At 48.0% G+C, this 15,370-nt stretch overlaps 1 protein-coding gene and 1 long non-coding RNA gene across 2 annotated transcripts in view; both read left to right on the top strand.

Annotated features, from left to right (window-relative positions):
* Nucleotides 1–252: 252 nt before the first annotated feature.
* Nucleotides 253–2,801, top strand: LOC307177184. The gene is made up of 4 exons (XR_013824995.1): nucleotides 253–600; nucleotides 1,216–1,389; nucleotides 2,064–2,256; nucleotides 2,625–2,801. It is a non-coding gene; the product is annotated as an uncharacterized lncRNA (long non-coding RNA).
* Nucleotides 2,802–13,796: 10,995 nt separating this feature from the next.
* The window catches only part of FOXK2 (forkhead box K2), a 71,511-nt gene continuing 69,937 nt past the window's right edge, over nucleotides 13,797–15,370 (top strand). Inside the window, exon 1 of the mRNA XM_079904008.1 lies at nucleotides 13,797–14,813. Coding sequence (XP_079760134.1) covers nucleotides 14,401–14,813 — 413 coding nt within the window. The 5' untranslated portion in view covers nucleotides 13,797–14,400. The remainder of the gene's footprint in view (nucleotides 14,814–15,370) is intronic.

Genomic DNA, 15,370 nt, shown 5'->3' with positions numbered 1-15,370 from the left:
TGTGTCATATGAAGGTTGAAATGAGTTCATACTGACGTTTCCAGCTCTAGTCCAGAACCACGTGGTTTCCTCCAGCCTTTCCTTGCTTCTCTGTAACTCACTCTCCAACATGAGAAATCTTCTTTGCCCACTTTTAAAAATTGTGGTACTTGATTTGTTAGAGGCAAGATCCCTGTCTTCTCATCTTTTTATTTCCTAAATGAAGCACAGTGTCTCCTACAGATGTAGCTCTGCACCGATGTTGAATTGACATGTTTAGCTTTGATGTTTACCATCAGAGTTCTCTACAAAATAGTTGCCTCAGCTTCCATGCTCATGTTCTGACTGTCTGCTTCCTCTCTATTTCTCATCCCTAACCCAGGGCCAGCAGGATGAGGCAAGGTTTTCATCTTGGTCCTCTGTGCTTCACATAAGCTCAGAGAAGTTTTCTGCATGGGCCAATGGACAGTAACTGATTGGAATAATCATTCACTCATTATGTCACTTTCCCAAACTTACTCTGCATCAGACCAGTGCCAAGCCTAATCCAATTCCAGACTCAGAGTCCTGTTGGGATAACATGTACACAATGACTGTCCCAGACTGCAAGCTGGGAACCAGGTGGGTACCAAGCGGCTTCGAGGGAGGAGCAGTTCTCACTGTATGGGAGGTGGCCGGGGCGGCTGATGGAGGTGCCATGGGAGCCGGGTCTTGCATTTGGGTGGCTGGGTGAGCATGTGAGGGGAGGGGGACCCGGGGAAGGAGGCTGGCCATGTGTGAGGGAATGTGGGCTGCTGGTCCAGGTGAGGAGTGATGAATCAAGGCTGCCTCCCCTCCCTGTCCCGATGAAGGTAGGGCCCGGCTCCCCTTTGCTCCCCGTGGGCCTGGGCATCCAGCACTGGGCCCAGCATGAAGCTGGAAATAGGAAATGTTTGATGAGTGGACAAGCTACTGAATGAAGGAATGAAGGAGTGAATGCATGAATGGGCGATGAGTAGCCCATGAGTCAAAGTTAGGCTGGAGGTTTAGAGCTCAGGAGATGGGAGGACCAGAGATGCCCAGACAAATTCTGAGAAGCCACAGCCTGGGTTGGGTGGGGCTGGGGCTGGGGGCCCTGAGTTGAGGCGATAGAAGTTCCTCTATTCAGAAATACCCTTTAGCTATTGAATCCTTGTCTGTCCTACTGTCTGTGTTTTGCATGTTTTCCATGTGGGCTTTGGGGGACACTAACCTCAGCACAGAGATCCAGAAAGGTCACCTGGAGGAGACTTGGCTGGATGGCGATGCCAAGGGCAACCGAAGATGGGTCTGCATGTGGCTGACCATGGGACACCGTCACTACAAGGGGCACACGCCTCACACCTTCATCCCCCGCTCCCAGGCCATTCCTGGTGTTCTTCTCAAACTTAGGTAAATGTGGTCTGTGGTCCAGTGGTAAAGAATCTGCCTTCCAATGCAGGGGACGTGGGTTCGATCCTTGGTCAGAGAACTAAGATCCCACATGCCGCAGGGCAACTAAGCCCACGTGCCACAACTACTGAGCTGTCGTTCCTCAACTAGAACCCGTGTGCCACAAGCTACAAAGCCCACGTGCCCTGGAGCCTGTGCGCCACAACTAAACTAGAGAAAAACCTGGACACCACAACTAGAGAAAAGCCCGCACACCACAACCAAGAGCCTGCATGCCTAAACGAAGATCCTGAGTGCCACAACTAAGACCCGACGCAGCCAAAAATAAATAAATAAATAATAAATCTTTTTAAAAAATGTGGCCTACAGCACAGAGGCACACAAGACAGCTGGAGCAGGGCCCCCCTGCCCCAGGGCACATTCTGAGGGCTGCCTTTCTGGGAGCATTGCCTTAACTCAGGAGGTAAGTACAGTAAATTCCTTACGTACGAATGAGTTCCATTCCAAGAGCACGTTCGTAAGTCCAGTTTGTTCATAAGTCCAACAGGTTAGCCTAGGCACCCAACTAACACAATTGGCTATATAGTACTGTACTGTAATAGGTTTATAATACTTTTCACACAAGTAATACATAAAAACAAAACACAAAAAATAAAACATTTTTAACCTTACAGTAAATAGAACAGCTGGCACACAGCATCTGGCATCGAGTGAACAGGCAAGAAGAGTTACTGACTGGAGGAGGGAGAGGAGGTGGGAGACGGTAGAGCTGAAGGATCGTCAGCAACTGGAGATGGAGAGCAAGCTGCAATTTCACTCACATTGGTGGAATGCACTTCGGAATCTTTGAAAGTTTGCAACTTGAAGGTTCGTATTTAGGGGACTTACTGTACACATAGCCACATATGCAATGGCTTCTGTGACGTGTGAAGAACTATGTAGGGACACACCCAAGGACCCCCTTCCTGCCCCCAGGTGTACAGAGAGTGAGAACACGCCTCCCCCTCTTTCCAAAGCTCCAAAGGGAGGTCTTTGGAGAAGAGGTTTTGGTGGAGGAGGATTAGAAACACACTTTCAGGTCCAGTTAATATCAGCAAATTTAAGGGTATTCTCAGTATTTTCTTTTTAAAATTGGTATTATAAGATTTATCTCTGAAGCTCTCATTTTTTAAAAAAAATTTATTTTATTTGGCTGGGTTGGGTCTTAGTTGTGGCACGTGGGATCTTTGTTGCAGCGTGAAGACTTAGTTGTCCTGCAGCATGTGGGATCTTAGTTCTCTGACCAAGGATCGAACCCACGTCCCCTGCATTGGAAGGCAGATTCTTAACCACTGGATCACCAGGGAAGTCCCTGAAGCTCTCATTTTTTTAGAATGAAATTCAACTAGGAATGTGTGTATTATTCACCTATAAAACTCACTTTTTCCAAAAATTAGACAGGGTTTAAAACATTTTACCAATTTTTAACTTTTAAATGACCTAATTATGTTTTCCAACCTTAATTAAAATGTAATTTTAAATTGCAATGACAAAAGTGAGACATGCTTTTTATTGTTTCTTATTATGGAAAAGGGCAGAATCCTAAGAAGTGGGAGTAGCTCATATGAGCAGCTGGGAGAGTGTTGTTCTGGGCCTTTCCTGGTGAACAGGTGATAGATCAGCCCTGACCATGGGGCACACACCACATCCCCATTACCACACCTGGGCAGATACCTCCTTCATTTCCTTTTTTTAAAAAATATTTATTTATTTATTCATTCATTCATTCATGCATGCTGCACCAGGTCTTAGTTGCAGCATGTGGGGTCTTGTTCCCGGACCAGGGATCGAACCTGGGCCCCCTGTTGGGAGCGTGGAGTCTTACCCACCGGACCACGAGGGAATTCCTTTTAAAATATATATATATATATATATATATATATATATATATATATATATATGTTGTTTATTTATTTGGGCACCCCTTCATTTCTTTCTTTAATTTTAAAATTTATTTATTTATTTTAATTAATTTAATTTATTTATTTTTGCCCGCATTGGGTCTTCGTTGCTATATGCAGGCTTTCTCTAGTTGCGGTGAGTGGGGGCTACTCTTCGTTGTGGCGCACAGGCTCCTCATTGCAGTGGCTTCTCTTGTTGCAGATCCCCAGCTCTAGTCGCGTGGCCTTCAGTAGTCACAGCTCATGGGCTCAGTAGTTGTGGCTCACAGGCTCTAGAGCACAGGCTCAGTAGTTGTGGCGCACTGGCTTAGCTGCTTCACGACATGTGGGATCTTCCCGGAGCAGGACTCGAACCCGTGTCCCCCACATTGGCAGGCGGATTCTTAACCACTGCGCAACAGGGAAGCCCTCATTTCATTTTTTTGAAATTAATTTATTATTTATTTATTTATTTGTGGCTGTGTTGGGTCTTCGTTGCTGCACGGGCTTTCTCTAGTCGCATGGAGTAGGGGCTACTCTTCTTTAGTTGCGTAGAGCAGGGGCTACTCTTCAGTGCGGTGCGCGGTCTTCTTATTGTGGTGGCTTCTCTTGTGTGGTTGTGGAGCACGGGCTCTAGGCACACGGCTTCAGTAGTTGTGGAGCACAGACTTAGTTGCCCCAAGGCATGTGGGATCTTCCTGGGTGTCCCCTGCATTGTCAGGCAGATTCTTAACCACTGCGTCAGCAGGGAAGTCTTGGCACCTCTTCACTTCTTTAATGTGTGGATGTCCTAGTAAATATGCAGCTGGCTGCCACTGATGTACATTACAGTGCTGTGTAGATTTCTGTTTTGAACCCTGCAGGAATCAACCTAGCACAGCTGTGCTGGTAACTTGTAAATTCCTACACCTGGAACCTCCAAGTCTGAAGACACCACACTTCCAGCTTTGCTCTATTCGAATGACCTTTTTGTGAAAACTCAAAACACTTTCCACAAAATGCTTATATGAGGAGGCACCAAAGGGCGTGCCCGGGAGAGCCCGCACCAGCTCCCCGGAATCCGGGGAGGCGCCCCTGCCCCGCTGCACCCCTCCCGTCCATCTGTTTCTCACTTGCCTGCTGAAGACACTCGGTTGTTTCAGCTTTTGGTTATTACGAATAAAGCTGCTATGAACATTCTTGGACAAGCAATTTTGCAGGCATCTGCTTTCTTTTCTCTTGGGTAAGTACCTAGGAGTGCAGTGGTTGCATCTACACATACGTGGTAGGGGTGTGTGTGTGTGTGTGTGTGTGTGTGTGTGTGTGTGTGTGTGTGTGTGTGTTTGTAAGACTTTATGTAAAAAGCTGCCAGGCTTTCTTGCAGAGTGGTGGTGCCAACTTTATATTCCCACCGACAGCATACGAGAGTTCTTGTTGCTTCACATCACTGTCTGCACTTAGAAAGGTCGGTCTTACTAAATTTAGCCATTCTTCCGGTACCTTGTGGTTTTAATATGCGTTTCCCTGATGACTAGTGATGCCAAACATCTCTCCATGTGTATATTGATCATTCACATATCTTCTCTTGTGAAGTAGCTGTTCAAGCCTCCTGCCTATTTATTTTTTCATAACTCTAATTTAAACAATTCTTTTCCTTTTATGGTTTTCATGTTTGGGGTGCTGGGACCCAAAAGACAAGGATAGTTTCCTATGTTTTCTTTTTGGAAGCTTGATAGTTTCAGCTTTTACATACAGCTCTATGATCCATCTCAAATTAATTTTTCTGTATGGTGTAAGATACGGGTCAGAGTTTTCATTTGTGGTTGTTATGATTATTCAGATATCCAGTTATTCCAGCATTGTTTATTGAGTAGACTTCCTAAACCATATAATATGAGGTCTTTTGTGACTGGTGTCTTTTACTTAGCATAATGTTTTCAAACTTTATCCATGTTGTAGCATGTATTACTGTTTAAATTTTTGGTTTCAAGTAATTCTGCATTGTATAGATACACCACATTTTTTTTTCTTTTTAACATCTTTATTGGAGTATAATTGCTCTACAGTGGTGTGTTAGTTCTGCTTTATAACAAAGTGAATCAGCTATACATATACATATATCCCCATATCTCCTCCCTGTTGCGTAGATACACCACATTAAAAAATTTTTTTAATTAAATAAAAAATTTTGGGGGGGCTTTCTCTAGTTGTGGTGAGCAGGGGCTACTCTTCGTTGCGGTGTGCAGGCTTCTCATTGCGGTGGCTTCTCTTGTTGCAGAGCACGTGCTCTATGCACGCGGGCTTCAGTAGTTGTGGTGCTCAGCCTCAGTGGTTGTGGTTCTCGGGCTCTGGAGGGCAGGCTCAGTAGCTGTGGCACACCGGCTTAGGTGCTCTGCAGCATGTGGGATCTTCCCAGACCAGGGCTCGAACCTGTGTCACCTGCATTGGCAGGCGGATTCTTATTCACTGCACCGCCAGGGAAGTCCCCATATACCACACTTTATTTGTCCATTTTTTAGTTGATGGACATTTTAGTTGTTTTGACTTTTTGGCCATTTTGAATAATTCTGTTATGAACATTCATGTACAGTTTTCTGTATGGGCATACTTTTTCATTTCTCTTGGGTATATGTCTAGAAGTAGAATTGCAGGGTCATGTGGTAGCTCTATGTTTAACCTTTTGAGGAACTGTCAGACCATTTTTCAAAGTGGCTGCATCATTGTATGTTCTTACTGTAAACGATGTATGAGAGTTCCAGAAGGGTCTTAAATGGAGCTTCTGCCTGTGTGGGGTTGAGGTACTACCCTCCTGGCACATGCATGTGTTCACTAACCTGGGAGCTCTCTGAACCCCATAGTTTAGAAACTTTTATGGAAGTTTCATCATATAGTCATGATTAATTATTAACTCAATCTCCAGCCCCTCTCCCAGAGGATGGGGGTGGGGCTAAAACTTCTGCTTCTAACCCTGGCTCGGTCTTTCTGGTGACCAGCCCCCATCCAGGAGCCCACCCAGAGTTGCCTCATTAGAACAAAAGATGCTCCTATCACCCAGGAAATTCCAAGGGATTTAGGAGCTCTGTGTCAGGAGCCAGGGGCACAGGCCAGGTGTATATTTATTATGTCACACTGCCCTTTCCCTACTGAGTAACTTCGGCACCTCTGTTGAAAATCAATTGATTCTGTATGTGGAGGTTTATTTCTGGACTTTTTATTGTGTTCCACTGATTTGTCTACTCTTATACCAGTACCACACAATTTTAATTAGTATAGTTTTATGTTGATTTGATTACTATAGCTATACTGTATTTTATTAGCTTTTTGTTAAAGGCTGAATTAGAGAAGGCATCTTATATTCACTTGGTTATTACAGCTTTATTTTAATTTATATTAATATAGCTGTAAATCCTTCAAACTTAGTTCTTCTTTTTCAAGATCATTTTGATCCTTTGCACTTCCATATGAATATTAGAATCAGCTTGTAAATTCCTACAAGCAAGCTAGCTGGGGATTTGATTGGGATGATATTGACTCTATAGATCAATTGGGCCATATAACCAACTTAGCAAATCAGTATTCAAGAATACACTACTTTTGTTTAATGATCTATACCAATATAGTTAACTAAACCAATCAGGATGAACTCCACGTTGGCAGGTACTTTTCCACATATATCATGCCAGTGAAAAAACGGTATTTGTAATTATGATCATGGGCACCGTGAGATCGTGAAATGCCTCCTGAATTGTCAAGAAAAGTCACGTGAGTAAGGTTTTGATGTCAGGTTGTTGTGACTGTATCACAACTATTTGAAACTTCACAGTCATATTATAAATTTTTTAAAATTTATTTTATTGAAGTATAGTTTACAATGTTGTGTTAATTTCTGATGTACAGCAAAGTGATTCAGTTATACATATATACATTCTTTTTCCTGTTCTTTTCCATTATGGTTTATCACAGGACATTGAATGTAGTTCCCCGTGCTATACAGTAGGACCTTGTTGTTTATCCATTATATATATAATAGTTTGCATCTGCTGACCTCAAACTTCCAACCCTTCCTTCCCCACTCCTCCCTCCCCATTGGCAACAAGTCTGTTCTCTATGTCTGTGACTCTGTTTGTTTCGTAGATAAGTTCATTTGTGTCATATTTTAGATTTCGCATATAAGTGATATCATCATATGATAAATTTGGATTTCTTTATCAAGTGGGCCTCAATTCAGCTCCATGGTTTGACAAATATATGAAATACCTACTACCTGCCAGCTCTGTGATGTTGAGGTAGGAACATAGGAACAGCCATTTTCCTGCCTCAGAGCCGAGGATGTGTGATCAAATGGAACATTTCATTCGTCTCAGAATCCTGGGTAGCAAAAAGTTTATGATACTATGACTTATTCCGTGGTATTTGTGTTTTCTGTAAAGAGAACCAGAAATGTGAAATTAATCTTTTATCCAAGGTAATACCTTTTGAATTTCCAGTACTGACTACCAGCAGGGCCATGTTTTAATGAACATACATTATATTTCCTCTGAAAGCTTGGCCAAAATAAGAATATTTGTCTCCTCTCTGTAGAGTACATTTTTTTCCATGCAATTCGAAGTGCTGCTTCCATCTTGTCAAAATGGTTAGGGTACCCACAGCCAAGGACAGAGCTGAAAGCAGCACCTGGCAGCCCAGTCAGATGGTTAGAGCTGCATGATTTCCTGAGGCAGCTGTGCGCTGAATGCCTGTCACTGGGAGTGGCAGCTCAAAGTTTGCAGTAATAGTGTCAGGGAGACAAGACATACACCACACACTAGTGAAAAGTAACAGTATGGAAAGTAAGTAACAATGCAAGGTAGGCAGTATGTTACTGAGTGTCACAGAACACACAAATTAGGAAGTCCGGGGCCCTGGAGAGCCTAGCAGAGTTGCTGCAGCACTGGAATACTTCGTGCAGGGAGAGGGAATTGGATAGGCGGGAGGAGTGCTGAGTGCAGGCAGCTGATGAACAAAGGTGGAATGCAGGAATCAACGGGCAGGTGGTGGTCGGGGTAGAGTTGGGCACAGGTGGAGCTGAAGGGCTGGTGGGCACAGGTCCTCTATGCCACCTGGGTGCAGTGGGAAGAAATGGGCAGGAGCCGGACAGGGAGGAAACCCAACAGACTGTTGGGTCTGGCTTCCATCTGGTGTCTAACCATGAACTTCTGAAGGTTTTTTTGTTTGTTTGTTTGTTTGTTTGCGGTACGCGGGCCTCTCACTGTTGTGGCCTCTCACTGTTGTGGCCTCTCCCATTACGGAGCACAGGCTCTGGACGCACAGGCTCAGCGGCCATGGCTCACAGGCCCAGCCGCTCCGCGGCATGTGGGATCTTCCCGGACCGGGGCACAAACCCGTGTCCCCTGCATCGGCAGGCAGACTCTCAACCACTGCGCCACCAGGGAAGCCCCTTCTGAAGGTTTTTTACTAGGAAAAGTTATGATAACTGGTGTTACATTCTCAAGATCACAGGACTTCTCATCACAAGTTGTTCATATTATTTTGTTAAATGACACCAGTTGCAGTGCTGGAGTTTAATCTGAATTTTTGTTTCTTAGAGTATCAAAATTCATGATTATTATATCATCAATACGCACCCTCTTTATTGTGAGTGGCACACAGGAAGCCTTGTTTTTGCTTCTCCAATAAAGTGATAAAGAACAGATTGGTGTGCTGACATGGGCAAGTTAGTCAACCTCTCTGTGCCTCCGAGGAGTAATATGTGGGCAGTCAGAGCATCTATCAACTAGACGTGTATCATGAGGATGGCCTGAGCCTGTATCTAGAGTCCTTAGAGCAGTACCTGGCATGCAGAGAACGCTGCACAAGAGTTTGTTAACTGAATCACAGACAATTTTGATAGCAGGTTCCGTCAGGACAGCCCCAACATAAACACTGGAGGTGTCAGGCCTTGTATGAATCTCGTTTTATTCTAAAAAGAGGGTTTTCAAGTGGGGTAGCATCCTGGGGTAGCCCCTAGAGCTTCCTCAGAATGGAGGGTTAGAGCTGGAAGAGGCTTCTGAGAGCAGCCCGTGCTGTGGCTCACCTTGCAGGTGAGGAAACTGAGAATGTGGACAAGACGGTGGGGCCCAGACCACACCACTCATCAGTTAGTGGAAAGACCCAGGTGGAAATCTGAGACTTCTCCCCAGTGCCTTCTTCCTTCTTACTCTGCTGGCACACAATGTGGCTGGACCACTGCAGAGTTTTGATGGTCAGGGTACATAATCATTTTTATGGAGTGTAACTGGCTGAGTTAGTTAATAAGTATTTAAATCTATATCCTGACTGACTTTTATGCCTGCTTGTTCCATTAATTACATAGCAACGTGTTAAAATCTCAAACTCTATTATTAGTGGGTTATTTTTCCTTTTGGTTCTGTCAGTTTTTGCTTTGAACATTAGGCAGTTATATTATTATATCTGCTCAGGATTTTGTAAACTCATTTACATTAGGTGGGTTTTTTTTTTTCCCTTCAGTCTAAAGTCTCAGACTTTTTTCTTTTTTGGCTGCATTGCTCGACTTGCCGGATCTTAGTTCCCCAACCAGGGACTGAACCTGGGGCCACAGCAGTGAAAGCACCGAGTCCTAACCACTGGGCGGCCAGGGAATTCTAAAGTCTCTGACTTCTAATTGTAGTTTTCTGTACGTTTACATTTAATGTAATGATTGACATGGTTGGGTTTAAAGCCACCACCTTGCTGTTGTGTATTTGTTCCATCTGCCCTTTATTCCTTCTTTTGCCTTCTACTAAATTATTCATGTACTTTAAAAATTTTGTTTCATCTCCTCTATTGTATTTTTGGCATATATATTATGTATGTTAATATATATATTATATATATATATATTTTTTTTGCGGTACGCGGCCTCTCACTGTTGTGGCCTCTCCCGTTGCGGAGCACAGGCTCCAGACACTTAGGCTCAGCGGCCGTGGCTCATGGGGCCCAGCCGCTCCACGGCATGTGGGATCCTCCTGGACCGGGGCACGACCCCGTGTCCCCTGCATCAGCAGGCAGCAGGTGGCAGGCGGACTCTCAACCACTGTGCCACCAGGGAAGCCCTAATATATATTTTATATATTATTTTTGCTAACCTTTTTGGATCTGTGGGTTGGTATATTCTCACCAATTTGTAAAATCTGTACACATTCTCTCTTTAAAAATTTCTTCTGGGGGCTTCCCTGGTGGCACAGTGGTTAAGAATCCGCCTGCCAATGCAGGGAACATGGGTTCGAGCCCTGGTCCAGTAAGATCCCACATGCCATGGAGCAACTAAGCCCACGAGCCACAACTACTGAGCCTGCATGCCGAAAGCCCATGCTTTGCAACAAGAGAAGCCACTGCAGGAGGAGCCTGTGCACTGCAACGAAGAGTAGCCCCCACTTGCTGCAACTAGAGAAAGCCTGCGTGCAACAACGAAGACCCAACACAGCCAAAAATAAATTTATAAAAAAGAATTTTCTTCTGTTCCATTTCTTTTTCCTTCCTTTTAAGAGTCCAATTTCATGTACATTAGACCTTTCTGATCTTGTCATGGGTCTCTAATACTCTTTTCTGTTATCTTTTTTCCTTATTTTCATTTTTTAAATAACTTTATTTATTTTTGGCTGCGTTGGGTCTTTGTTGCTGTGCGTGGGCTTTCTCCAGTTGTGGCGAGCAGGGGCTACTCTTCATTGCGGTGCATGTGCTTCTCATTGTGGTGGCTTCTCTTGTTGCGGAGCACGGGCTCTAGGCACGCGGGCTTCAGTAGTTGTGGCATGTAGGCTCAATAGTTGTGGCACATGGGCTTAGTTGCTCTGTGGCATGTGGGATCTTCCCAGACCAGGGCACAAACCTGTGTCCCCTGCATTGGCAGGCAGATTCTTAACCACTGTGCCACCAGGGAAGTCCCTTTCCCTGTGTTTTGATTCAGATGATTTCTAGTGATGTGACTTTGAGTTTAAACTTCCTCTCTTCAGCTGTATTCAGTTTTCTAGCGTGTGGCCTTTCTGGTGTCCCAGCTGTTTGCTTGGGCTGCACCAAGATCTCTTCTCTTTGCTTCCACATCTCCCAGTCCTGCAGGACCTCTGCAATCTCTGTTCAGCTCTCATGTAGGACCTGCAGACAGAAGAGGTTCAAAGAACAGTTAGGTTGCTTTAATAAAACTTCCCCCAGTTCTGTTTACTTATGTGTATACATTTATGAAAAAAATAGGGATAATACCGATTCTGTACCCTGCCTCATTCTAGTAATTCTCATCACTGGATATATGGACTAATTGTCAGGGAAAAAAAGCCTTAGACATTATGGAGACAAATCTCCAATATAATTCAACTCTTTAGTCTTAATCAAAACTTGAATTTTTATTTTTGATGTGGACCCTTTTTAAAGTCTTTATTGAATTTGTTACAGTATTGCTTCTGTTTTATGTTTTGGTTTTTTGGCTGCGAGGCATGTGGGATCTTAGCTCCCTGACCAGAGATCAAACCCGCACACCCTGCATTGGAAGGCGAAGTCTTAACCACTGCGCCACCAGGGAAGCCCCATGATTTTATTTTAAAAGGCAGTATTTCTAATATTTGGGAAATTGTATCTATTGCAACTATTTAAACATGGTGGAAATTTTTGCTATTATCTTAAATGTGTAAGCTTACAAATTTTCACAAAACTAATAGTTTGTTGGGTGCTTACGCAAAAAGCTTTGAGGATCATGAGTCCAACTACCCTTTTCTGTCACCTGAATCATTGTGAGACACAAATGGGCCTCCCTGTTTTCAGTTTTATCCCACACAGCAGAAAGGTTGATCTTTGTAAAAGTTAAATTGGATCATGTTGCTCACTGCTTGAAATGCCCAGTGGTTTCCCATCTCAGGTGCTAAGGGCCCCCATGGAGCAGCAGCCTCTGAGCCATTGCCCTTGCTCTTTGCCCAGAGGTCACTGTGGCCCTGGCTCATGTCCTTCAGGCCTCAGGTCAGAGGTATCCTCCTCCTCTGGTCCTCCTGCCCACCTCTCAGACCTCTCACTCTGCTCTATGTGCTGCTCCTTGGCTGTGCCTATATGTGTTCACACGTGGGTGTGGGTCCTCCGCAAGCACCACCAGGCAGGTGCCCCACCGGGCAGGTGCCCCGTGGTCTCGCTCTCTTCCTGCACCTGTGTCCAGCATGGACACACCCCAGGATGAGAGAACAAAGGTTTGTAAGCCCTTTGGGTGGGGTGTGTCTCCTCCACATCTCCGCTTTCAGCTGCTCCATGTAAAGAGCAGCGATGCTGCTGAACCCCGAGAGCATCTCCTGGTGCTCTTCCTCTGTCTCAATGGATCGTGCATGCTGCTTCCTTTTGGCCCCTTCTTTCACACGTGCTGATGGGACGTGGCTGCCGGGTCTGCTCACTGCTCTCTGTCCAACCCTGGCCTGTGACTGGTATACAACGGGTGCTTACTGAGCACTCGGAATGGATGGAAGGGCTGGTACAAGCCCCCTCTGCTCTGGAGCCTTTTCTGACTATCCCAGTGTCGGTGACCTGTTTCCTTCTCAGAACCGTGTGGTTACCATTTCCACTTGCCTGGCATTGTCCATCTTTTCATCAAGGGGCCTTGTGTCTACATAGGAGTGACATTGTTGAGACACATCAGTTCAATGGGACAGACTCACCCTCTTCATACCTATAGGCCTGGGTTCCCTGCATGCGGTGGACACTGTGTTGACGAAAAAATGTGAAAAGCAAGTGAACGTTTCTAGTGAGCGGCCTTACATAAGTTCAACAGCACACAACACATACTCCGAACACAGTCAGTTACTTTATCACAAGGAAGCTTCCGAATGCAAGGCAGAGTGGTGGTTGTCCCCCACCAGAGCACCAGGACCTCGGGACAACACACTGGTCACTTTGACAACTGGTTTGAAAACATCAGTTATACTTGATGGGATGCTCTTTCTTTTGATCGACTGTGTTTTGTTTGAAAATGAAAGGTTCCCCACTTATTATGGGTTGGCCAAAAAGTCCGTTCGGGTTTTCCCGTATGGAAAACCTGAACGAACTCATTGGCCAAACCCAATACTTAAATTCTCGTCTCAACACCACCTAAAATCTCTCCCACATATAATAAGTATTTAACGAAACTACTTTTCTTCTGTCTAGGAGATTCTGCCAGGCCTATGTTTCAAAGCAGTGGTAACCCTTGGGGGTTTGTACTATAACCACAAACACATCTACAGCACATGAGACAGGAAGATGTCGCATTCAGAGGGGCACGTTAATTTCCATTTCTTTAGAATGGGTTTTTACACAGAGACCAAGTGCCGGGCTCTGCCACCACCGGAGCCCGACCTGCCTGCGGCCTTCGAAGCTTCCCGCTCACTCCAGGCCCACGGCGTCGGGACGCTGACCCGCGCTCCTGCGCCCCTCCCCTCGTCCCCTCCCCACGCTCCCCTGGACCCTCCCAGCGGGCCCTCCCCACTCTCCTCCCGGAGGACCCTCCCCCTGCCTCGTGGACCCTCCTCACGGACTCTCCCCACTCTTCTCTCCCTCCTCGCCAGCCCGCAGACACTCGCGGTGGGGTCTCACAGCCATTGCAACCGTGGAAACGCGTGGATTTCGGCTGGTAACACGAGGCAGGCTCCGGCCACGCTTGAGGATGCGCGCGTGACGGCAGCGGCAAACCACGGGGCCGGTGCGGAGTGTGCGGGCCCCCGCCCCCTGCCCCCGCCGACCTTGACCCCGGCCCGGCCCCCGCCCCCGCCCCCGCCCCCGCCCCGTCCTGGTTCCCCTCTCTGCGCGGCTCCGTGCGTCGGCTCGGCGGCTCCAAGGCCGCCCTGCTCCGTACCGCGTTTTCCAGGCCGCCAGAAGCCGCGCCTGCGTCGGGCGCCGCGGCCGACGTGCGGGCGCACGGCCGGCGTGCCTCTCCATTGACCAGCCTCTGGTAGCCCCACTGCCGTGCACCGCCGCTATAGGCGGGTGCCGCCGTCAGTCACGGGCCCGGCGCCGGCCCGCGGCGCGCCGCGCGTGTCCCGCCCCTCGCCGCCGCTCGTCGCTCGCCGGCCGGCGGCCTCGCTCGGCCCTCAGCTCCGTGGCGGCGGCGGAAGGCGGCCCGGGCCCTCGCAGGCCCATGGCGGCGGCCGCGGCGCTCCCGGGCGCGGGCGGGCCTCCCGCGGGCGGCGGCGCCGGGGGCGGCGGGGGCGCGGGCGGCGGATCCCCGCCGGGCGGCTGGGCCGTGGCGCGCCTCGAGGGCCGCGAGTTCGAGTACCTGATGAAGAAGCGCTCGGTGACCATCGGGCGCAACTCGTCGCAGGGCTCGGTGGACGTGAGCATGGGCCACTCGAGCTTCATCTCGCGGCGCCACCTCGAGATCTTCACGCCCCCGGGCGGCGGCGGCCATGGCGGGGCGGCCCCGGAGCCGTCGGCGCAGCCCGGGCCCGACGCGGGCGGCGACTTCTACCTGCGCTGCCTCGGCAAGAATGGCGTGTTCGTGGACGGCGTGTTCCAAAGGCGCGGGGCGCCGCCACTGCAGCTGCCGCGCGTGTGAGTGGGGCCCGGGCCGGGGGGGGCGGGCGGACGGGGGTGCGGCCTGGCCGGCGGGACCGGAACCCAGACCACGACCTCTACCCCGACCCGGACCACCGACTCGCGATCCACGACCCCCCTACCCCCACCCACGACCAGGAGGACCCAGATTTGGGTCCTGACCACCCCCCCGGGATCTGCTGCCCCCACCTACAGGACCCAGTCCCCGGCCAGCGATCCCCGCCTGGACCTATACACAAGTAGGACACAGTCAGGACCCAGACTCGGAGCCCCATTCCGACTCCAAGCCCTTGTCCATCTTCCCAACCAGGACCTAGATCCCGACATCTGGGTTCGTTCTTTCTACGGCCAGAACCAGACCCAGATCCCATCATCCCGACCGGATCCCAGTCCATGACCCCAATGTCCCGACCTCATCCACCGTACCCACGACCGGAACACAGACTACAATTCCTGCTCGGGACCCCCATCCTCACCTATCCAAAGCTGGAGGCTCAGGCAGCTGTCCACGTGGGCTGAGGTTTTCTGGGGTACTCTGTGTGTTCTGGGAGTTC

The sequence above is a fragment of the Stenella coeruleoalba genome (assembly GCF_951394435.1).
Source record: "Stenella coeruleoalba genome assembly, chromosome: 19".
Lineage (NCBI taxonomy): Eukaryota > Metazoa > Chordata > Mammalia > Artiodactyla > Delphinidae > Stenella > Stenella coeruleoalba.
Note: the sequence above shows the minus strand (reverse complement) of the source record. Positions and strands in the feature narration are given on the sequence as shown.